Source organism: Muscardinus avellanarius (assembly GCF_963383645.1).
Source record: "Muscardinus avellanarius genome assembly, chromosome: 2".
Lineage (NCBI taxonomy): Eukaryota > Metazoa > Chordata > Mammalia > Rodentia > Gliridae > Muscardinus > Muscardinus avellanarius.
Window position 1 is genome coordinate 116,958,678 of NC_137787.1, and position 25,257 is coordinate 116,983,934.

Sequence of the window (25,257 nt, forward strand, 5' to 3'; positions counted from 1 at the left end):
AGGCGTGGTGGCGCACATTTTAAATCCCCGCGTTTGGGAGACAGACAGGAGGATCCTGCAGGTTCGGAGCCAGCCACGCTGGCTTATGAGACCCTGTTTCCAAATAAAAAAGTATAAAATAGGTCTGGGAGTGTAGCCCAGAGCTAGAATGGTTTCCAGGAACCAGTACCACCAAAAAGAAAAAAAAAAGGAAATGTTTTGAGTTTAATATAAAGATGAGCTCAAACTAAAATTCTTTAGGTCATGTTTGAATAGTTCACAAATTTATCATTCTGCTCCTAATAACTATGATCTCATTAAATTTTCTGTTACATCTTTATTAGAAATCCTTCTTAATACAATATACATCATATAAGTCCTTTAAAACCCAAACTCTACTTGCCTAAAAAAGTAATCCAAGCCGCATGTGGTGGCACATGCCTGTAATCACAGTACTCAGGAAGCTGAGACAGAAGGATCACAGTTTTGAGGCCAACCTGGGCAAATTAGCAAGACCCTGTTTGGGTGGGCAATGAAAACACAGGTAAGGCTTTGTGTGTTGCTTGGAGGTAGAATGCCTCTGGGTTCAGCCTTCAGTACCAAAAAAAAAGTAGTCTAAGAGATATTACACTAATGTCCATGACATCATAAAATTACTTTTTTCATGTTGATTTCTTTTTTTTTTTTTTTTTTTTTACAGTCTTGGGGATTGAACCCAGGGGCATTCTACTTCCAAGCTACATCCCCAGCCCTTTTTTTATTCTTTATTTTGAAACAGGGTCCCGCTAAGTTGTAGAGGGCCTCACTACTTAGCTAAGGCTGGCTTTGAACCTGCGATCCTCCTGTCTCAGCTTCCCAAGTACTGGGATTACAAGTGTGCGCCACCACGCCTGGCTTCATCTTGATATTAAGTCAGCAACGTTTGTTAGTTCTATATCACTCTAAATATAGATGGAGTCTTTTAAAAAAGTTTTAAATCTTCTAAAGTGTAATTTTATTTGTGTGTATTCAGAATTCCACAGTGTTTATTTTACTTTTTTTTTGGTACTGGGAGTTGAAGCCAGGGGCAGTCTATCTCCAAGCTACAACTCTAGCCTTGCTTTTTATTTTTATTTTGAAACAGGGGCTCATTAGTTTTATGAGAGTCTCACAACTTGCTGAGGCTATCCTCAAACCTGTATGTCTCGGCCTCCCAAGTACTGGAATTACAGGCATGTGCCATCAGGCCTGGCTTTTTATACACTTTTTCTTTTTGTTACACCTTGTCTGTATTTTTACAAAATTAATGTCAATCTTTTTTCCAGCTGCGAAAGAAGGCGCTGGTGCTGTTGATGAAGAGGATTTTATTAAAGCATTTGATGATGTTCCTGTAGTACAGGTGAGTGAAGGTAGCTGAGTATGGTTAAAAACAGGGTAGAAGTGCACGCCTGAAATCCCAGTTCTTGGGAGGCTGAGACAGGAGGATCATAGGTTTGAGACCAGTCTCAACAACCTATGAAACCCTGTTTCAAAATAAAAAGGGCTAGAGTGTAACTTGGAGGTAAAAATACTCTTCAAATTTTATTTTTCAAATATGTCTATTTTAGTTTATGTTACTACATTAAAATGTCGTTGTCAATTTTTTTTGTGTGTGTGGTACTGAAGATTGAACCCAAAGGCATATTACCTCTGAACTATATCCTTGGCCTGATTTTATTCTTTATTTTGAAACAGGGTCTCACTAAGCTGCAGAGGGCCTAACTAAGAGGCTGAGGCTGGCCACAAACCTGGATCCTCCTCTCTCAGGCTCCCAAGTACTGGGATTACAAGCGTGCGCCACCACGCCCAGCATCAATTTACTTTTTTTTTATAAAGAGAAAAGGTTTATTTAGCTCACTTTTTTTTATCCAAAGTCCACAGTGTGTTGTGTGGGCTCAGAGAGGGCTACCCCCTGGCTGCATTACAACACAGTAGGGTGAACCACCTGGGCTGGAGCAGGAAGGTGATCACACGTCAGACCAGGATTGGAGAGGACGGGCGAGCCCTCTGCTGAGAACTTCTTCCCCAGGGCACACATTCAGTCCCTCTTTAGGCCCCTACCCTCCTGGGGAACAAGACTAAAACACCTGGGCCTTTGGGGGACACACATCCAAACCACATGCAGTTTCTTTACCAGGTTAGTAATTTCAACTAGCAAGACTCCAGGAGATCTGAGGTTCAGATTAGGAAATGTTGGGGCCTTTTAAATGACTGAAGCACAATTCTCCTTTGCACGTGGGTGCCATTGGTGAAGGTACCAAGTAGCAAGTAGCATCACCCAGATCCATGCTGCAAAGTACCTGGCCTTCTTGACATGCACTGCTCTTTACTGAAGATTCTTTACATGTCATAGGATATGGAAATAAATGTGGAGGCAGATTTAAAGTGATTATCATAGCAGGCATGATGTGATAAGTAGTAGCACATCACGGTTCCCTCCAGGCCTCTTCCTGTTAAGTGCGATCTGCTCTTAATTTGGTAGTAAAGTTGTGTTGGAGATGCAGCTCTTCACACTTGGCAGCAGATGTTGTCAGTAGAGATTCACAGTGGGAAAGAGGCTCACGCCCAGACAAACTGCCCAGGTGTTTCTCATTGGAGCCTCTTAGAAGTGAAGTGAGTTCTCACAGTACTTACTAAGTGCTCTTGATTTCATGTAATTAAGAAATAAACTCAATCCGGGAGTGGTGGTGCACACTTGTAATCCCAGCATATGGGAGGCTAAGACAGGAGGATCAAGGTTCACAGACAGCCTCAGCTACTTAGGTCCTTTGTGACCCTGTTTCAAAATAAAGAATAAAAACAGGGCCGGGGGTATAGCTTGGAGATAGAATGCCCCTAGGTTCCATTCCCAATACTGAAAAAAAGAAAGAAATTCAAACTGTACTCTGCACACGCTTTTATATTGAGTATAATTCATTTTTCTTACAGATCTATTCCAGCCGAGATCTCGAGGAGTCTATAAACAAAATCAGGGAGATCCTCTCTGACGACAAGCACGACTGGGAACAGAGAGTGAGCGCGGTAAGCTGTTGGCATCATGCACTTATATTTTCACTAGATCTATTTTTAAAATACATTATCTTGTTATGAAATAGCTCTAATGAATTTTATTTGTTTGATTTATTTTTGGTGGTACTGGGGATGGAAACCAGAGGCCTTTTACCTCGGGCTACACTCCCAGACGTATTTTATATTTTATTTGGAAACAGGGTCTCTTAAGCCAGTTGAAGCTGCCTTCGAACCTGCACAATCCTCCTGTCTCAGCTTCCCAAGTGCGGAGATTACAAGCGTGCGCCACCATGCCTGGCTAGCTCTAATGAATTTTAAATAGTGGCTATTTTTAGTGTAAGTGCCATATTTACATGTACATTCTTAGCATTCTTAGTTTAGTACATCACTTCTATTTTTTTCTTTTCTTTTTTTTTTTTTTTGCAGTACTAGGGTTCCTGGAAACCCTTCTGCCCCCGGGCTACACTCCCAGACCCACTTTATATTTTTACTTGGAAAGAGGGTCTCTTAAGCCAGCCAGGCTGGCTTCGAACCAGCGCAATCCTCCTGTCTCTGCCTCCCAAGCGCAGGGATTACAAGCGTGCACCACCATGCTTGGCTCTATTTCTATTTTTAAAGCATGCCAACCCCCCCCCCCATACATGTCCTGTTTTTTTAAGAAAGACCTGCCTGTGCCATGTCAATAATACCTCCACTGTGCACAGTTGAGATTGAGCTCTGTGCTTTGTAAGTAAAGTGGCCTGTTTGTGGCATTTTTAGTGTATGTCTAAAGTTGTGTGTCCTCTATCTTTAAAAGGGGATTAATGAGCCGGGCGTGGTGGCTCACACTTGTAATCCCAGCGCTTGGGGGGCTGAGACAGGAGGATCGCACAGGTTTGAAGCCAGCCTCAGCTACTTAGTGAGGCTCTCAGCAACTTAGTGAGACCCTGTTTCCAAATAATATATAAAATATAGGTCTGGGAGTATAGCCCGGAGGTAGAAAGCCTCTGGGTTCCAGTGCCGGTACCACCAAAAAAAAAAAAAAAAAAAAAAAAAAGGGCAGGGGTGGGGGTTAATGAAGTATGTGGTCTGAATAGTGAAGTGAAGCTGTGTGAGTCTTATGTAAGGAGAGCTATTTGACATTGGCTGCCAAGGCAAGAGGCAATCAAGTCACCATTGTCTTCTATTTCAAGTTCATACTGGCCAATTCATGATGATGCAGTGGAAGAAATATAGAAGTAGGTAGGAACACTTCTTCTATATTTCGTTGCATAAAGGGCAGTTGGAGTGGAACGTAAGAGACGGTAAGCTTTAGTAGAGGCTTTTTATCAGCCAAAACATTTTTTAGGTATGATGAGTATCTGTAAATATACTATGATTTCTAAAAGTGAGTTTTGTAGAAATTATAATATTTAAGATACTACATTTAAAAAATTACCTGGCTTTAGTTGTTATATGTAGATTTTTTAGTCTATAGGGTAATATCTAAACAGATAAATTCTCTTGGGGAAACTTTCCATATCAATGAAACTTCATTGTTGATGTCTTTTTTACTTGATAGCTTCTGTTTCATCTGCATTACGGATTGTTTTGTGTATCTCTGACTTTTCTTTCTCCCATTAGCTAAAAAAGATTAGATCTTTACTTTTGGCTGGTGCTGCCGAGTATGATAACTTCTTTCAACATTTGCGTCTTTTGGACGGAGCCTTTAAACTGTCTGCTAAGGACCTGCGGTCTCAGGTAGTGCGGGAGGCTTGTATCACCCTGGGGTAAGGACTGCGATGCTCCGCGATCACACAGCACACGTAGGCTTCCACAGAGCTTCAGAGATGCTCCTGCCCCCATCAGCCGGGTCGCTTGGCGGCCCTCTGGCTCCGTCTCCATGGTCGTTGCCAGTTAACACTTCTCTTCCTGTGTTTACACTATTTCATGTCCAATTCTGTAAATTGTGACTGATTTTAAATTTTACCCAGTGATACATCTCTGAAGCCTCTATCTTAAACTTTAAGCTATTGTTTGTATGAATGTTAATAGGGGAAAAATATAAAATTTTACAGAATTTTGTTTCTTACATTTTTTTTCACTGATTTTTGCTGGCGGGATAAAGGTTGATTATTGAGAATGTGTGTTCATTTCTAGAAGACTACTATAGTTAGAAAATTAAAGGCAGGTGCTGCAGTAACAATTTGTTCTAGCCAACCTTTTCCCAAGCATTATTTTAGAATGTATGAAAATATGCCAGGAGGCACTGAAGCTGTTTAAAATTTAGGGGTCAGCCAAGCATGATAGTACACACCTGTAAATCCAGTACTTGTGAGTCTGAGCTGGGAGGAACTCAAGTTGGAGGCCAGCCTTAGCAACTTAGCAAGACTTTCTTTCAAAATAAAAAGGGTTTATTGTGTAGTTTGGAGATGAAATGCTCCTGGACTTGATACCCAATACCTCCACCTCCAAGAAAAATATGGGGGGGAGCTGGGCTTAGTAGTACACTTCCTGTAATCCTAGTACATGGGAGGCTGAGAAAGGAGGAATCCAAGTTTGAGGCAAGTTAGTGCAACCCTGTTTGAAAATAAAAAGAGCTAGGCATGTAGTTCAGAGATAGAATGTCCTTAAATTCAATTCCCTATACCTTGGGTATGGTGGTACACACCTACATTCCCAGTAGACAGGAAGCTGAGACAGGAGGATCACAAATTCAAAACCAGCCGTAGCAACTTAGTGAGACTGTTTTAATATTAAAAAAAAAAAAAAAGCCGGGCGTGGTGGCGCACGCTTGTAATCTCCGCGCTTGGAAGGCGTAGACAGGAGTATCACGCAGGTTCAAAGCAAGCCAGACTGGCTTAAGAGACCCTGTTTCCAAATAAAAAAGTATAAACTAGGTCTAGGGTTTCCAGAAACCCCAGTACCACCAAAAAAAAAAAAAAAAATTAAATTAAAAGAAATAAGTTATAGGGAGGTAGATATTGAAGCATAGATATTTTATGTTAAAAATGAAAAGAGCCAGTCATGGTGGCACGTGCTTGCAATTCCAGTGTGTGGGAGACTGAGACAGGAGGATCCCAGGTTCATGGCCAGCCTCAGCAACTGAGGCCCTCCACAACTTAAATGAGACTCAATTTCAAAATAAAAAAATAAAAGCCGGGCGTGGTGGCGCACGCTTATAATCCCCGCACTTGGGAGGCAGAGACAGGCGGATCGCGCAGGTTCGAAGCCAGCTGCGCTGGCTTAAGAGACCCTGTTAAAATAAAATAGGCCTGGGAGTGTAGCCCAGAGGTAGAAGGGCTTCCAGAAACCCCAGTACCATAAAAATAAAAAATAAAAAATAAAAAAATAAAAAATAAAATAGGGCCAAGCATGGTGGCGCACATAAGTAATCCCAGTGCTTAGGAGGCTGAGACAGGAGGATCACAGGTTCACAGCCAGCCTCAGCTATTTAGTGAGGACCTCTGCAACTTAGACCCTATTTCAAAATACAGATTTAAAAGGGGCAGCTGGGCATGGTGGCACACACTTGTAATTCCAGCATTCGGGAAGCTGAGACCAGAGGATAGTGGTTCGCAGACAGCCTCAGCTACTTAGTGAGGCTCCTCCCAACTCAATGAGACCCTGTTTCAAAAATAAAAAGACTAGCTGGGCATGGTGGCGCACGCTTGTAATCCCCGTGCTTGGGAGGCGGAGACAAGAGGATCGCGCAGGTTCAAAGCCAGCCATGCTGGCTTAAGAGACCCTGTTTCCAAAAATAAAATAGGTCTGGGAGTGTAGATCAGAGGTAGAAGGGCTTCCAGGAACCCCAGTTCCAGGAACCCCAGAACCCCAATACCACCCAAAAAAAAAAAAAAAAGACTAAAAAATAGGGCTGGGGGTGTAGCTCGGAGGTACAATGCCCCTGGGTTTCATTCCTGGTACCTCAAAAAAAAAAAAAAAAAAAAAAGGGCTGGGGGTATAGCTCAGAGGTAGAATGTCCCTATGTTCAATCTCCTATACTGCAAAAAGTAAATAAATGAAGGAATAAATAAAATAGGGCTGGGGCCATAAAGCTAGAATGCCCTGGGTTCCATCCCTAGAACCACAAATTAACTAATTAATTAAAAACTTAAAAAATTAAAAGGGGACAAGGGAGTTTTTTCATATATGTTTTGTTGGTATATGATCAGTTTGTTTCATTTTGCTTTTGTTTTTGTAGTACTAGAGATTGAATTTAGGGTCATTGTATCTTTGGGCTATTCCCTCAGTCCTATTTTATGTTTTATTTGGAAACAGTGTCTCACTGGGTTGTAGAGGGCCTTACTAAGTTGCTGAGGCTCCTACCTCAGCCTCCCAGGTACTGGGTTTACAAGGTGCACCACCATACGTGGCTTATTTTCTACTTCAGGATTTGGTTATAGCCAGGTGTATTGGCATATACCTGTAGTCCCAGCATTTGAGAAGCTGAGACAAGGAGGGCTGCAGGTTCTAGGCCACCTCAGCAACTTAAGTGCTGGGGGTGTTGCTCAGAAGTCGAATGCCATGAGTTCAATTCCTAAAACCAAGGGGGAAAAAGACTTGGTTAGAAATGATTAAGAAAAAACTCCTGGCCTAAGTTATGTATCTTTATATTTTAAAATTACTTTTTATTGGGAGGGTGAGACAGGAGGATCACACAGGTTCGAAGCCAGCCTCAGCTGGCTTAAGAGACCCTGTTTCCAAATAAAATATAAAATCGGTCTGGGAGTGTAGCCCAGAGGTAGAAGGCCCCTGGATTCCATCCCCAGTACCACACACAAAAAAACAAAACAAAAAAAAAAAAACAAAACCAACTTTTTAAAGTATCTGATTTAAACCCTTGCCCTTTATTCCAAGGCTGTGAAATATAAGAGGTTTCTGGGCTTCACCACTGATAGAAGTGTAACTACAATCCAGTTTTCATTTCATGTTGCAGGCATCTGTCCTCAGTCTTAGGGAATAAGTTTGACCATGGAGCTGAAGCCATTATGCCAACTATCTTTAACTTAATTCCAAACAGTGCCAAAATTATGGCCACTTCTGGTGTTGTAGCTGTTCGGTTAATCATTCGGGTAAGTATATGTAGAGCCATACATAAAATAAGCAGTTGGTAAATACTAATGGTTCTTAAGAAATAGTAGAGGCATTTCTGATTACAGTGATTATTTAGAATTGTAATAATGTTGTATATATAATGTATCACATTAGTGTTTTGTTTTGGTGGTACTGGGGTTCCTGGAAACCCTTCTACCTCGGGGCTACACTCCCAGAACTATTTTATATTTTTTATTTGGAAACAGGGTCGCTTAAGCCAGCAAGGCTGGCTTCGAACCAGCACGATCCTCCTGTCTCCGCCTCCCAAGTGAGGGGATTACAAGCGTGCCCTCCCACGCCCGACCCACATTAGTGTTTTAACAGTCTGTACTGTCTTAAGCTTTTGATCATCAGTTGACCATTGGTTTTATTTATTTATTTTTTGTGTGCATGTGGTATTGGGATTAAACTCAGGGGCATTCTACTTCTAAGCTCTACCCCCAGCCCTACTTTATTATTTGTTTTGAAATAGGGCCTCACTAAGTTGCTGAGGTTGGCCACAAACTTGTGGTCCTCCTGTCTCAGCCTCCCAAGTACTGGGATTTACAGATGTGTACCACCATGCCCGACTCCCCATTGGTTTTAGTCTTGTACTTTTTTTTTTTAAACAGGGTCTGGGTTGTGACAATCTCTTATGTTGCTGTGGCTGGTCTCAAACCTTCGATCTTCTGTCTCAGCCTCCCAAGTTCTGGGATTACAGGTATGAATCTCCATACCCAGCTTAAAGATGAAAGTTTTCTACATCATTTACACTCACCATCCTCCAGGTTCAGTTTTTTCCCAGAAAACCTTGGGGCTTGATGAGAGTGACTAAAACCTATCCAGAATATTCTTTACTATCATGGGTTACTTTGTCTTATTTTTAGTTTTTACTGTTCATGCTTGCATGGGCTACTTCAAACAGTAAACCCCAAATCATCATTGTACATTTAATTGAAACAAAATCAGAATAAGCCAGGTTCAGTGATACATACCTGTTATCCCAGCAATGTGGGATACTGAGACGGGACCATTGAAAGTTAAAGGCAAGGCCAGCCTCAATAATTTAGTGAGACTCCCTCTAATTAAAAAGTTTAAAAGGAGCCAGGGATGTGGCTCAGTATTAGAGCGTTACCTAGCAGTGTTTTTGGTTCAACCCCTAGTACCACATACATATGCAGAAATAAAACAGTAAAAAAATGAAAGAGTTAAACAATATAACTGATGTGATTATTTCTTTTTAACTCCCTCTGAACTCTTCACTTGGATGAGTAAGACCCCATGGCAATGATTGTTTTGTCTTTAGATTGACTTATCTATCATCATTCTGTTTGTTCTTACCTGTGTAAAATTTGTGATGTCCTTTGACCATGCAGTGAAATTCTGTTTTCATTTTAAACTCAGTGGGATTGCAATGTAATATGTACATGTGCTGTAAGTGGTTTGGTGTGCAACAGTTGCCTAAGCTGTGTTCTGAAGTTCCATCCCTGTTTTTCACTTCTGTTCTTTGTTTTTCTCCGCAGCACACACACATCCCCAGGCTAATACCTGTCATAACCAGCAACTGCACCTCTAAGTCTGTTGCAGTTAGAAGGTAAGTTTTTAAAGTGATTCTTTGTTATTTTTCAAATGTTTGAAAGCCAAACTCCAAATCTCCTTTCATGGGTAAAATTTCACGTTGGAAATGCTTAGTATTATTTAGGTTCACTGCAGCACATCCTTTGGAGTTGAAGGATCGAAATCTAAATAGTTGGGAAAATTAATTTGGATAACCTGTATGGAGGAAAGTGTTCACTTTTTCCTGAGGCAACCCTTTTGTGCATTGACTGAGCAAAGACAGTATTGTTGTATTTGAGAAAAAGTACTGTAAATATCAGTGCCAGTAATTTCACATTGCAGTGAATAGGAAAGGGAATATGTTGTTTTGATAGTGATTTCTGAGATTCTCATTAAAAAAGAAGTTACCTGCTTCTGTGCTGTTTTGGGAGGTATGCCCAGAGGATACTATAGGCAAGTGTCACTGGGGTAACTAGCTGCTTCTTTATTCCCAAATCCCCATCCCATCAGTTATCCTGGTGAGCTGCCCTAGGCTACAGGACTTCCTTCTTTTAGCCCACAACAGTGATTCTTGACCATTGGATTAAGATTTTGTTAAAACCCATGGGACCTCTTCCAAGCAATATGTAACACAGGGGTTTGGGGAGAGGAGAGTTCATGAGCACACTAATGCCTCTGGATGGACCCCATCCTGAGGTTAATGGGGCAGTTAGCAGCAGGCCTGGGCTTTAGCCTCTTAGCTCCCTTCCCACAAGTCCATGTCTAAATTCCTGTCCAGGAGAGAGGCCTTTGCTCTAAGGCCTACGGCTCTCATGCCTTAGATGCTGCCATTTCCCCCTTACCTGGGGTGTCACATATGGCTTGCCCGGGTTTCTGTGGGTAGCAGGCCCTCCTATTTGTGAAGCCACATGAGACTTATCTGTGTTTTCTAGTTGACCTGTGTCCTTGTGTATATTTATAGTGTACAACATGATGTGTCGAGATGGGTGGACATCATGAAATGGCTAAATCATACCAATATAAAATACTCAATACCTCACACACTTGTGTTTGGGAGTAAGAACATGTAAGATCTATTATTTTCAGCAGTGTACTATCTCTTGAACTTACTCTTCGTAGCTAAATGAAATTTTGTGTCTTTGGACCAAAATCTTCTGGTTCTTCCAATTCCTCATACTCTAGTAACCACTACTTGACACTCTGACTTCTATGAGTTTGACTTTTTTTAGCTTCCTCATATCAGTGATATGATGCCATATTTGTCTTTCTGTACCTGGCATATTCTACTTAGGATAATGTCCTTCAAGTTCAACCCTGTTGCCTCAAATGACAGAATTTTCTACTTCAAAAGTGAATAGAAAAAAAAAAAAAGTGAATAGAACCGGGCGTGGTGGCGCACGCTTGTAATCCCCGTGCTTGGGAGGCAGAGACAGAAGGATCGCGCAGGTTCGAAGCCAGTCACGCTGGCTTAAGAGACCCTGTTTCCAAATAACAAAAAAGTATAAAATAGGTCTGGGAGTGTAGCCCAGAGGTAGAAGGGCTTCCAGAAACCCCAGTACCACCAAAAAAAAAAGTGAATAGAGCTGGGCATGGTGGCACATGTTTGTAATCCCAACACTGGGAGGCTGAGACAGGAGGATCGCAGTTCAATGACAGCCTCAGCTACTTACTGAGGCCCTCTGCAACTTAGACCCTGTTTCAAAATAAAGAATTAAAAATAGGGCTGGGAGTATAGCTCAGAGGTAGAATGCCCCTGGTTTACATCCCCAGTACTGCAAAAAAAAAAAAAAAAAAAAAAAAATCCTGAATAGAGCCAGCATGGTGGCGCACACTTGTAATCCCAGCATCTGGGAGACTGAGACAGGAAGATTGCCATTCGCAGACAGCCTCAGCTACTAAGGCCCTTTGCAACTCAGTGAGACCCTGTGTCAAAATAAAGAATAAAAAGTAGGGCTGGAGTGTCACTCAGAGGCCACCTTCCCCCCATTCCATCCTCAGTACTGCACACACACAAAATATATATATATATATTAAACTGAATAGTATTTCATTGTGTGTATCTGTGAATACAGCGGATTTTCTTTGTCCATTCATGATTGTATCTTGTTGAGAATAATTCTGCAGCAAATATGAGTGCTGATGTCCCACTGACATTTGATGCCATTTTTTGGATATATACCCACTAGTAGGATTTGTATCTTATTAACAATTGCAGGAAAGTCAAGGGAGAAAAAAAGAGATTCCAACTCTAGTCAAACCTACAAAAAAGAGATTTAACCAGGCACAGTGATACACAGTGGTGATCCTAGTACTAGAATGTTAAGACAGGGGTATCACAGTTTAAAGGCTAACCTCAGCAACTTAGCAAATCTCTACATAAAATAAAAAGGGTTAGGGTTGTATCTCAGAGAGAGTAAACCCCTTGGTACAATCTCTAGTACCATTCTCCTCTCCCCACCCTGAAAAAAATCTGAAACAGTTAAAATTAAAGACTGCCATAACAATACCTCACACACTTGTGTTTGGGAGTGAGAACATGTTGGTATGAGTGTGGAACAAATAGAATTATTGTATTTTTTAGTGAGAAAAAACTGGGAATTTGGGGTGTATTCATTCGAGTCACTCCTCCATGCCAATCTGGTATGGCACTGTACCTATCCTCTGTATTTCTATCTTTCTAATAAGCTTCTTTAAATCTTAAAAAAAAAAAAACTGGGAATTTTTTTAGAGAAAAAATAAAATTGAACTCTGTAAAGCAACAAAAAAGAAATTTAACTGGGCACAGTGGTGTCCACCTACAATCCCAGTACTTGGAAGGCGGAAACAGGAGGATCACAGATTCAAGGACAGCCTCGGCAACTAGTGAGGCTCTTATCAATCTAGTGAGATTCTCTTTCAAAATAAAAAGAGTATTTTATTTTGAAACAAGGTCTCATTAGGTTGATGAGTGTCACTACTTTCTGAGACTGTCCAACTTGAACTTGTGAGTCTCCTGTCTTGGCCTCCCAAGGACTGGGATTACAGGGATTCTCCACTTCTTCCAGTCCCAGCACCACTTGAAATAAAGAAACATTGTGAGGAACATAGGCTCTGAGCCAGGCCAACCTAGGTTTGAATCTGAGTTCTACACCCTAAGCAGGGGCCCAACCACAATTGTGTCCTGGGGATGATGTGGGCAGCGACATCTGCAGTCACAGTTGGAGGGCTCCACACTTCCTGTGGAAGCCAAGTTGCATTTGTTGAGGGGTTGACTCTTCGTTGTTGAATTTGCAGTATGATGGATGGTGTAAACTAAAAGGATGATGACAAAACTTGAGGACTGGAAGCAAGCGTGGCTGTCCTAGCTCAGGACGCCAGCCACACTGCTCATTCAGTGTGCCCTGCCTGCCCAGACTCCTTCCTCCTGAACCTCTGGGGTCGCCTCTGGTCACTCTCCTTGGATGGTGCCTGGCTCCCTCCCACCCTGCTCTTTCTGCCCTTGGGGATCTTTCGCTGGATTTTGCTCATCCCCTAAGCTCTAAACGTCCTGACGTTTAGAACTCTGGACGCTCACGCCTGTGTGATCTATAGTCTCCTGGATGTGTTCTTGGCTGGTGCCAGCAGCTCAGAACTCTCCTCCAGACTCCTCTGCCACACGTCAGTTGTACATATGTAGGAGGTGCAGTGTGATACTTTCATACAGGTTACGATGTCAAGCCACCAGTCCTCCCATCTCACCCAGTGGCTTACCATGACCTCCCTGGTTCTGCCCCACCTGAGTTGCCTGTCTGCTTTCATTACTGACAACCTCTTCTTTCACCGTATCTCCCTTTGGCAGCTCTACAACAGCTGCATGGTGCTCCTTGCTTCTTCTAGGAAGAGCAAGTCTGCTCCTGTCTCCCGAGTCTTGCATTCATTTCTTCCTAGAAGACTTTTCCTCTTCAGCCTCTCATTCCTTCCCCTTCTTCAGGGATCTCACTTAAATGGCACCTTCAAAGCGAGGTCTTCTGCTCACCCATTTAGAAAAGGAACTCTATGGCTTGGGTGTAGATCAGTGGTAGAGTACTTGCCTAGCACATGGGAGATCCTGGGTTTGATCCCGAGCACCCCCCACAAAGGCTGGGTGTAGTTTGTAATTGCAGAATGTTGAGGCAGAAGGATCTAAGTTGCAGGTAAGTCAGGGCAACTTAGTAAGATGCACCATCAAACTTATACCTCAGAAAGGGCTGAACTGTAGTGCTGTAGGATGCTGGGTCCCCAAGACAAACCCTGTAATGCTGAAATCAGATAGTCAGGTTTCTTTATTCACCTGTGAAGACCCATTTGGCAAATTGCCATGAAACTGGGCTCCAAACAAGGGGTTCACATGAACTTTAAACCCTTGGTCTCACAATTTTGGGAGGGGAAGGGTAAGTACAAGACTTATTACACCTAGCATAAGTGAGATACAGAAAGCAGAAAAAGCCATTAAATCACAAGCCATCCCCTGCCTCTCTCTCATTTCGTAAATGGCCCAGAGTGGCTCTTTGTTTACATTAGGTAGAGCTGCTGGCTTATGACTCCAGTGTTGCCTAGGGAATGGCTCAGTTAACTTAAAGAGGGCTGGTCCTGTCTTTCATCTTCTGAAGTGTCAGCTGGAAGGAGGGGGAATGAGGCTCAGGGAATTCTTCTTTTTCCTATCTTAAGCCTAAATTAATAACTAACAATAATTTTAAGTCTCCGACTGGGTTTCCTACCTTAGTAGCTGCATGGTGGAGCCCTTGTCTAGCATGGCTGACACTTCTTGGTTCCATCTCTAGTACTACAAAACAAACACAAAAAACAAAAACCTACCTCCAACCTCTCAAAGTTCGTATTCCTATTCATGTTTATTTTTTCCTCCATAGCATTTAACACTTTGTGCTATAGAGTATGGTTCTTTTACTTTTTAAAATTTTTTTAAGAAGAGAAGGAAGAGAAAGAAACAGTAAGGAAGAAAGTGAGACAGGGAGTAAGAAAATCAGAAAGCCAGAAAGGGAAACTAGAGTGCCAGAAACACGAAGGCAGAGAGTGGAACAGGAAGCCACTGAGTGAGGCAAGCAGGGAGCCACAGAGAGCAAGGGGAGACAGAGCCCCAGAGCAGCACAGGGAGCCAGAGAGGGAAGAGGGAAAGCGCATAGTGACGCAGGAAGCTGGGAGCCAGAGAGTGGAGAAAGGAGCTGAAGAGGGATGGGGAAATGACCGGAAGGGGAAAGCAGAGAGCAAGACAGGAAGGGAATAAGGCGGAACACAGAGAGAAGCAGGAAGCTAGGGAACAGATCAAGCCAAGTGCGGGGCCACACACCTGCAACCCCAGTACCCGGGAGGCTGAGACAGGAGGACCACAGGTTTGAAGCCAGCCTCAGCAATTTTGGGAGATCCTTAGCAACTTACAGAAGCCCTGTTTCAAGTTAAGAAAATAAAGGGCTAAGGGTGTAGCTTGGAGGTACAGTGTCCCTGAGTTCAGTCCCCAGGAAAACACACACACACACCATAAGGGTGTAGCTTGGAGGTACAATGCCCCAGAGTTCAGTCCCCAGTAACATACACACACACACACACACACACACACACACACACACACACTCTCTCTCTCTCTCTCTCTCTCTCTCTCTCTCTCTCTCTCTCTCTCTTTCCCCTTTCTAAAAGCTATGACCCACAGAACAGCTTCTCCTTGAGTTGGAGGGGAGCGTTTCAGCTCCCAGAGTGCGAGTGTGAAGTTGGCAAGGTGGGGGTGACCTGACAGGCTTGGGTGGCAGCACCCCTCTTCCCACTTCCTAATTGACCCATAGGTATAAGGGCAGCCCTGGGTGGGCTGTTCTGAGGATGCAGTGAGGGGCATCAAGGAGTCCTAGCCCTGATGCAGGACAGATGGCCACCACTATCAGAGTGGGTTGCTGCTGCTATTGCTGCTCTGCTGTTTTCCCTCACTTTAGGTCCCAGCAGAAACTCTGAATGTGTTTTCCCTTTGTGTAAAATGAGGTGATACTGATCGTCGTGTAGAGTATTGCAGGATGGATTAGTCTTTTAGTCCATTAAGTCTCAAGTTTTTGATTATGTGAATATTTCAATGAAATTGGATGAGTTTTTTATTTTGCTTTGTTTTTTGTAATACTGGAGATTGAACACAGGGTCCTGCTATTTTGATGAGAGTCTCACTACTTGCTAAAGCTGTCCTCACACATGGGATCCTCCTGTCTCAGCCTCCTGAGAGGGATTACAAGCATGCACCTCCATGCCCAGCTTATTTCAATGAAATTGATATAGGTATGTTAAAATAGGTTAGAGGTAATCATCTATAGCATTTGTATATTATTATATTAATATGAATTTATAATGTGTTATAATTAGATTCCTATAATTATCAGTTTTTATGTATGTTCCACACCTGGGATGTAGGGATGAAATAGTTCAGTCACGTTGGACTGTCATAGTCCAAATACCGTCCAACACATGGCTCAAACCATAGACATTGTTTTCTTGCAGCTCTGGAGGCTAGGAATCTGATTAGGATTTCACCATGTAAAAGGCAAGTTTGTCACTGCATCTTCTTGTTTATTCACTTAAAGAAGGTAGATTTACTGGATACATTTTTTTCTGAACTAGGGGCAATGAGCCAAATATATTGGGAACTTCTCATCTAAACCTGGTTGCCTCTCAAGGCCCTTCTCCATGTAACCCCTACCTTGAAGTTATTAAGGCCTCAACATGTTGAGGTTGAGACAAAATCCAGTCCATAGCACTTAGCAGTTCTGGCCTCTGGCACTGAAGACAAGTAGCAACCTGGTTGCTGCTATCCTGAGTGAGCATTTCTGTCAGAATGTGTTTTAAGGCAAAAGGAACAAGAGGGAACATCCTCCCCAGACACTGCCTTCAGAAATGTAGGGAGCCAGACAAGCCAGTGTAGGACATACAGAGTACCTTCTTGTCCCCATTCAACCCGCAGTCTATCTTTGCTGGACATGAAATGGATCACACGTACGGCCTGCCTCTTAGGAGCCAATAATAATTCAGTTGGAAAGATTAAAAACAATAATGCAGTGATGTCAGAATGATTGGTAACATATATTATGGAGTTGTGAATTCAGGCAGGGTTATGATTAAAATTAGCTGGTGGGGGGGGTGGGGGGGGAGTGTGTGTGTGTGTGTGTGTGTGTGTGTGTGTGTGTGTGTGTGTATCTCTCCCAAGAAATCTATACCCAAAGGAAAACTGACCTGCTTCTTTGCAGGGCAGGGTATTAGAATTTAACCCAGGGGCATTCTACTCCTGAGCTAAATCCCCAGCCCTTTTTATTTTTTTATTTTGAAGCAAGGTCTTGCTGGGTTGCTGAAGCTCTTGATAAATTGCTGAGGCTGGCCTCAGACTGTAACCCTCCTATCTTAGCCTCCTAAGAACTAGGATTACAGATATGCACCACTGCGTACAGCTGAGCTGCTCTTTGAAAGATGAATAGGAATAGAATGAAGAAAAATTCAGACTAGAAAATGTTGGTAGAAGTGAAATAAGTAAGGCTTTTAGTTGGGGCAGGAGTGGAGAAATTCACAGTGAAGAAGAGACAGGGAGGTTTCTTGCTTCCCCTCTCCTCTCACTGCTAGGCAGCCCAGGGCCAGCCTGCTTGGCTCACGTCCCTGTGCACCTGTGTGCCTCTAGAGCTTCTTGTGCCCTGGCACAGAGTAACTGTTTTCTGTCCCCTGGCTCTGGACTGTCCTGGTTATCATGTGGCATATGGTAGGGGCTTATTGTAGACTAAGTGACTGATTCATTGTATGATTGATGAGACTTTGTGTTGGGAGGATCATGGACAGTAGTTTCTGGTCATTTCATCAGAGAAAGATTACCGTGTGTTTGTGTTTCCTTGACTGGGCTCCTAGGATTATTGTGATTTAATCCCACAAAGATGAAAACCCTGGAATTTGGCAAAAGGCAATTACAAAGCAGTAGGACCTCCCTGCAGTAGATGTAGTCCTAAGGAGGCCAGGCCTGAATCACTATTGTGTTGCAAATTAGACCAAGAAAGGCCACAAAGACTTGAAAAAGGAAGGGTGTAAAGCAAGGCTCAATGGGTGGGAAGCAGCTAGAGAAAATCCATTCTAAACACACCCCTAGGACCTTAACAGGAAAATTTGGGAAAGTTTACTTTCTATTTTTATGCAATGCATTCTATAAAATAAATGGAACAACCAACTCCAGGTTTTGTAATGAATGTTTATCTTTTGTGCATGTGCATGTTCTTTGTATTTGGTTAGTATAAAAACAAACAATGGGGCTGGGCATGGTGGCTCACGCTTGTAATCCCAGCATTTGGGAGGCTGAGACTGGAGGATCACGATTCACAGACAGCCTCAGCTATTTAGTGAGGCCCTCTGCAACTCAGTGAGACCCGGTTTCAAAATAAAGAATAAAAAATAGGGTTAGGGGTATAGCTCAGAGGTCGAATGCCCCTGGGTTTCATCCCTAGACCCACAAAAAACAAAACAAAACAAAAACAACAAACAATGATGGCTCTTCCACTCATGTTGCTGTGAAGTTCAGCCTTCTGAGGACAACTCTTGTTTCCCTTCACTGTGGCCACATCAGTGCTTCCTCACTTTGGCCTTCAGTCAATTCTGATTCTCTTTTATGTTCAGTTGAATCATAGAAGTTAGAAGAAATTTACCCATTGTAAAAAGTAATGTTTAGTAAGCCAGGCATGGTGGTGCACACCTCTAATCCCAGTATTAGGGAGGCCGAGACAGGAAGATAACAGGTTTAAGGACAGCCTCCACAACTTAGGGAGACTCTCAGCCACCTAGCAAGACCCTGTTTCAAAATATAAAAAATAAAATAGGACTGTGAGTATAGCTCAGAGGTAAAATGTTCCTGTGTTCCATCCCTAGTCCCCCACCCCCCAAGTAGTATTGGGTCACTTAAGAAAAAGAGATGTTTTGTTTTCATTAATATACAAGTAATTAAGTTTTGTACTTCTTTCTTGACACTTTTCAGGCGCTGTTTTGAATTTTTAGATTTGCTTTTACAAGAATGGCAGACACATTCACTGGAGAGGTGAGCACCTGTCTTGATTTCCCCTCTGGACTTCTTTGACACTTTTAGTTCCTGTCAACTTGAAGGGCTGTCATTCTGAGTTAAATGTGGAGACAGTAGATGATGGGTCATGCTACTTTTTTTGGGTAGGGGTACTGGGGGTAGAACCCAGGGGCTTTTCTACCTCCAGGCTATACTCTCAGACCTATTTTATACCTGGCTCATGCTACATTTTTTAATGGAGAAGGATGCTTACAGCATAGTATATATCTGATTAATAGTGGATTTTTTTTTGCAGTATTGGGGATGAAATTCCAAAGCATTCTACCTCTGAGCTACACCCTTAGCCCTATTTTTATTCTTTATTTTGAAACAGGGTCTCACTGTGTTGCAAAGGGCCTCACTAAGTAGCTGAGGCTGGCTGTGAACTGACATCCTCCTGTCTCAGCCTCCAGAAAGCTGGGATTACAAATATACACGACCACACCTGGCTCAATAGTGGAATTTTAAGTAGTAGACCATTCCACACTGCAATGGTCAGAGATGAAACAAAGCCAACCCTCCCAGCAGCAAAAGGTCACCTGAAAATACTTTGAGTTTAGAAGATAGTTGCACATTTTTAAGTTTTTGGGTTTTTTTCTGCTTGGTGTGGTAGATCATGTTATAATCCCAGCACTTGGAAGGCTGAGACAGGTAGATTACAGGTTCCAGGCCAGTTCATGATAACCTTAGCAAAACCTTGTTTCAATGTAAAAAATAAAACAGGTATTGGGATATAGCTCAGGGGTAGAATGCCCCTGCATTCAATCCCTAGTGCCACATACACACTTGCTTATTTTTTTTTTTTTAACAAAGGGTGTACTCTTGGGCAGTATATCCTCTTTATTGGGTCATTGCTTTGGGTTTCAGAGGCAGAAAATAAAATGGGGGATTCACTTTGGGGATTGGTGAACAGGGCAGAAAAGCTAAGATCTCTGCTGTAGCTTCCCATGTTGCTGCCCACTGCAGCAGGCCTGCACTTAGCAGGTAGCCCCTAGGTATTTTTTTAGGGAGAAGGCAGGGATTAAGCAAGGACTTTGGCTGGCTGATCAAGTCACTCATGTGCTTCTGTTCCTTGAACTTGATGAAAGTGCTCACTCCAAGCATTTACCTTCTCTAAAACTCTGTTAATATTCAGTGAGCCATATTGGTGATCTTTCCCCTAGCTAGAGTAGAGCTCAAATAAAGAGAATACCCATTTATAAAATGGTTAAGTAATTTTTTTTTATTATTCATGGTAGCCTGGTGTGGTGGTGCACGCTTGTGATCCCAGTACTTAGGAGGCTGAAACAGGGGGAGCGCAGGTTCACAGCCAGGCTTGGCAACTTAGTGAGACTCTGTTTAAAAAAAAAAGTCTGGAGTTATAGCTCAGAGATAGAATGCCTCTGGTTTTAATCCCTAGTACTACCAAAAAAATTATTTCTGTTAAGCCAGACATGATGGTACAAATATGTAGTTCTAGAGACTAGAGAGGTGGAGGCAGGAGAATTACAAGTCTGAGCCAGCATGGGCAACTCAGGGAGACCCGGGGTTTTTTGTTTTGTTTTGTGTTTTTTCTCAGTACTGGGGGGCATTCTTCCTCCATGCTACACGATCCTCCTGTCTCAGCCTCCCAAGTACTGGGATTACAAGAGTGTGCCACCACGCCCAGCTTTATTCTTTATTTTTTTTTTAACAGGATCTCACTAAGTTGCAAAGGGCATCATTAAGTAGGTGAGGCTGGCTGCAGATCTTCAAGCCTTCTGTTTCAACCTTCCAAGTACTGGAATTATAGATGTGTGCCACCATATCTGGTGGGGAAACCCTGTCTCTTAGACTAATCATATTGAGTAATAATGGGACTTGATAAAAAGCATTAGTTTTTCTATAGAAATGTGCTAAAGACGGCCTCTTTACTACTAGGACTATTACCATCTCATTATAATTTCTTTCTGAAACTAGTAAGACAGCACTCTATTATTTGGATTCTTAAAAGATTGAACTACATTTGGCCTTGGAAGAAAGTTAACTGTGATTTAAAATCTTTAGCAGAGAGCCAGGCATCCGGGTCCTTAGGTGGGACATGGAGTGGGGCCCAGGGGTGGGCAGTGGACCAGCAGGGGACTCTTCCCTAGAGCTGCATATGGGCTGACCAGATGTAGCACAGACTGTCTGGCCCATGCTGCCAGGGTGAAATGGTTCCACATGCCTGTTTTCATTCACATAATACTGTATTATGACTGTTGTTACTCATATAATAATCTTCCTATTATTTTCTTTTCTAAATGCCCAGACATATATCAGTATTAGCTGAAACAATAAAGAAGGGAATTCATGATGCGGATTCTGAAGCAAGGATAGAAGCCAGAAAGTAAGTGCTTATTGTATACTACTTTTTAAAAATTAAATACTTTGACGTTTCACATGCAGTGTATAGACCACCTTACTAAAAAAGCTCACTAAATAACTATGGAACCAGTCAAGATACCCATCAACAGATGAATGAATTACAAAATTATTAGATATGTACACAATGGAATTTTAGTAAGCCATAAAGAAGAATAAAATTTCATTTACTGCGAAATGGATGGAACTGGAGAACGTTATGCTAAGTGAGATTAGACACAGAAAGTAAGAAATCGGATGCTCTCCCTAATATGCAGAAGCTAGAGAGAAAAAAGGTCATAGGAGGAACTCTAGCTGAAGAAGGAGAAACCATAGATGAGGAAATAAGGCAACCTAACTGAAGGGGATAGAAAGGGGAAAGAGGGAAATTCCCTAATGTACATGATGTATATTCACACACATATCAGTCAATCACCAAGCCAAACATGAGAAGGAGGGAGGGGGGAGGGAATGGGGAAGGAATTGGGGAAGGGCTAAATGAGGGATGTGTACATGTATGCCTCCACCATCTTATACCCCATTGAGATGTATGACTACAATGCACCAATTTAAAAAAACTCTCTAAGTTACTCAGACATATTTAATTAATCATGACTTTTAAACATGACCTCAAAAGTTCATTTTAGAATATTCCTCTAGTTTTTTTGTTTGCAGGTCAGATAAGTGATATATGAATATAAACAGGACTGAGGTAGACAACAGCATGCTTATTTCTAAACTTTTGAGAAGTTAATTGCAAAAGTCAGAAGAGTATCTGTAGTCATGATCAATGTATTTTATACTAACTTAGCTTATTTAAAACCCATGCTTCAGCCGGGCGTGGTGGTGCACGCTTGTAATCCCCACGCTTGGGAGGCGGAGACAGGAGGATCGTGCTGGTTCGAAGTCAGCGTGCTGGTTTAAGAGACCCTGTTTCAAAAATATAAAATAGGTCTGGGAGTGTAGCCCAGAGGTAGAAGGGCTTCCAGGAACTCCAGTACCACCAAAAAAAAAAAATAAATAAAACCCATGCTTGCAGCTAGGTGGTGGTGTATACCTGTAACCCCAGTACCTGGGAGGCTGAGACAGGAAGATCACAGGTTCAAGGACAGCCTCAGCAAGTAGTTAAGACTCTCAGCAACATAGCAAGATCATGTTTCAAAATGAAAATAAAAAGAAAAAATTTGGCTGTGGGTATAGGTCAGAGAGAATGCCTTTGGGTTCAATCCTCATTACTACAAAGAAAAAAAAAACCTTTTTTTTCTTGAACCAGAGGATTTGTGAATCTACCGTGTTCTGGGGATAGTTCTAGTTTTTTACCTCTGTCTTCCCTAAGGCTTCCCAGTCTTACAAATTAAGCCCTTTAATTTTCATTTTATAAATAAGATTGAGATTCATAGAAGTTGAGTAGCTTGTTCACTATGAGGCTAGGGCTGAGGTTTGTACCCTGCTGCTACTGTTAGCAGGCAGGCTGTAGACAAAGCCTCAGAAACGTGCAGAGCACTCCAGATGCCTGTCAACGTCCACACTGCTACCAGGAGCCTGTGTGCTTTCCCTAGGTGCTACTGGGGCTTCCATGGCCACTTCAGCAGGGAAGCAGAGCACTTATACCACACCTTGGAGTCCTCCTACCAGCGAGCCTTGCAGTCCCACTTGAAGAACTCGGACAGCATAGTGTCTTTGCCTCAGTCTGACCGCTCCTCCTCCAGCTCACAAGAGAGTCTCAAGTAAGGAACTCTGCTCTGCAGGTGTAATGTGAACTTCTCTACTCAAGTGTGCTGCCTGGAACACACGTGCTGGCTGGGGTTTATGTGTGAGCCTGTTAAAATCCCCTCTGATTGCAGGTGGAGCCCGGCTCAGTGCTGTGGAGAAGGGTAAGAAGCAGGTGACCATGGTCTCTGACATAGGTGGCTTTCAATGAAACTTATAGGCATCCTAGAATACAGTTATAGAAGAACACAGTTGAATTACAGAGTAGTGTGAACCACTCACATTAATGCAAGAGTCTTCTGAGAGGATGTGTTAACTTGGAGACAGTTTGGGAAAAGGAGATCATTCAAAACCTGGCACTTACTATATTATCATCTTGCTAGGTGCAGTAGTGCAAACCTGTAGTCCTAGTACTTGGAAGACAGACAGGAGGATCAGGTGAATCACAGGTTTGAGGCCAGCATTCAGTAACTTAGTGAGACCCTCTTTCAAAATTTAGGAAAATAAAATATAAGGTAAAATAAAATGGCTAGAAGCCGGACATGGTGGTGTGCCCCTCTAATGTCAATTCTTAGGAAACAGACCAGAGGGGGTCACAGATTTGAGGCCAGCCTCAGTGACTGAGCGAGACCCTGTTTCAAAACAAAAAGTAAGGGCTGGGGCCAGAACTCAGAGGTAAAATGCCCTTGGATTCAATTCCCCAGTATCAAGAAAGGAGAAAAAGGGTAGGCATAGGGTTGTAGCTTAGTGGTTGAGTGCCTTGTTTCTATCCCCAGTACCACAATATGTTTATGTACATAATCATCTTTGCTCTGTATTTCTAATGGCTGTCTCTGGTCACTATCTTACCATGTGTTTGAAAGGTAGTTCAAAAGATAGCACTAAAACTTTATTTGTCAGAAACATGGTTTATAAGATGTCATCCCAGTTGCCTGAATAATTCTGAAAATCTTGAAATGATTCCTCATGAGCACTGCTTCATGGTGTTGGCTGTGCTTGTTACTGCAAATGAGGTACATGTTAGATGATGAATGTGTGTTCTTGTCTTTTCAGTCGGCCACTCTCTGCCAAAAGAAGCCCCACAGGAAGCGCCACCTCTAGAGGTGAGACAACAGCCACCAAGATGCCCACCCAGCCACAGCACAACAGGGCCACACAGGTCTCCATCCCATGCCCTCTGCCATCTGCTCTGAATGCCCTCACAGAACTCCACCTCGATTTTCAGGATGGTTGGACAGGCAGGGATGAGCTCTGAGACCTTCCCCCTCTTCTGTCCCAAACATAGTGCCACCCCAATCTGGAGTCATATGGCCAGGGAGCAAGGGCCACTTGGAGCACTCTGCGGCAGCAGCAAGGTGGCACACCACTCCATGTCATGAAGATGCTGGCCACACAGGAATAGCTTTTCACTGTTTCCATTTCTCCTGGTAGCCAGAAATCTGGGCCATTTCTCTGGATTTGTCTCCAGTTTTAGAAAACAAGTGTAGTAAGTCTATTCCAGTTGAAGTCTCTTGTTTTCCTTGGTGGTGTCTGAACTCTGTCTTCAAACAGAAGAAGCTCCTGGGCTGTCCTATGGGCTCCAGATTTTTTTTTTTTTTTTTTTTTTTTTTTTAGTGCCTGGGAATGGAACCCAGGGACATTCGACCTCCGAGCCACAACCCCTGCCCTATTTTTTATTCTTTATTTTGAAACAGGGTCTCACTAAGTTGTAGAGGGCCTCACTAAATAGCTGAGGCTGTTTGCGAATTGTGATCCTCCAGTCTCAGCCTCCCAAATGCTGGGATTACAAGTGTGTACCAACACGCCCTGAGGGCTGCAGATTTTGATACAACTTGATATTTGTTCCAACAGTGTGCATTTAAAAGTCCTTGTAAGGCTGGGCCTGGTGGCCCACGCTTGTAATCCTAGGACTTGGGAGACTGAGGTAGGAGGATTTTGCAGGTTCGAAGCCAGCCTCAGCTACTTAGTGAGGCTCTCAGCAACTTAGTAAGACCCTTTTTCCAAATAAAATATAAAATAGGTCTGGGAGTGAAACCTGAAGGTTGAAAGCCCCTGGGTTCTGTCCCCAGTACCATACACACACAAAAAAAAAATGAAAATAAAACTCATTGTAGCTGGGAGTGGTGGCACATGCTTGTAATTCAAGCATTTGGAAAGCTGAGACAGGAGGATCACAGTTCCTAGTCAGCCTCAGCTACTTAGGCCCTTTGTAACTCAGACCCTGTTTCAAAATAAAGAATAAAAAAAAGGGCTGGAAGTGTAGCTCAGAATAAATGAATGAATGAATGAATGAATGAATGAATGAATGAATGAATGAATGAATAAATAAATTAAATAAATAAATAATAAGCCGGGCGTGGTGGCGCACGCTTGTAATCCCAGCATTCGGGAGGCTGAGACCTGGAGGATCACGGTTCGGGGACAGCCTCAGCTACTTAGTGAGGCCCTCTGCAACTCAGTGAGACCCAGTTTCAAAATAAATAATAAAAAATAGGGCAGGGCGTGTAGCTCGGAGGTCAAATGCCCCT

The 25,257-nt window shown here is 42.7% G+C and overlaps 1 protein-coding gene across 24 annotated transcripts in view; it reads left to right on the forward strand.

Moving 5' to 3' along the window:
• Window positions 1–25,257, forward strand: part of CLASP1 (cytoplasmic linker associated protein 1) — a gene marked incomplete at both ends in the record, with an annotated part of 233,863 nt that overhangs the window by 105,705 nt on the left and 102,901 nt on the right. For all 24 annotated transcript variants that reach the window (XM_080689046.1, XM_080689042.1, XM_080689029.1 and 21 more), the window contains 9 exons: window positions 1,284–1,357; window positions 2,926–3,018; window positions 4,609–4,754; window positions 7,904–8,039; window positions 9,564–9,634; window positions 18,578–18,637; window positions 20,928–21,005; window positions 22,579–22,746; window positions 23,783–23,832. In XM_080689046.1, the coding sequence (XP_080545172.1) occupies window positions 1,284–1,357; window positions 2,926–3,018; window positions 4,609–4,754; window positions 7,904–8,039; window positions 9,564–9,634; window positions 18,578–18,637; window positions 20,928–21,005; window positions 22,579–22,746; window positions 23,783–23,832 (876 nt within the window). The remainder of the gene's footprint in view (window positions 1–1,283; window positions 1,358–2,925; window positions 3,019–4,608; window positions 4,755–7,903; window positions 8,040–9,563; window positions 9,635–18,577; window positions 18,638–20,927; window positions 21,006–22,578; window positions 22,747–23,782; window positions 23,833–25,257) is intronic.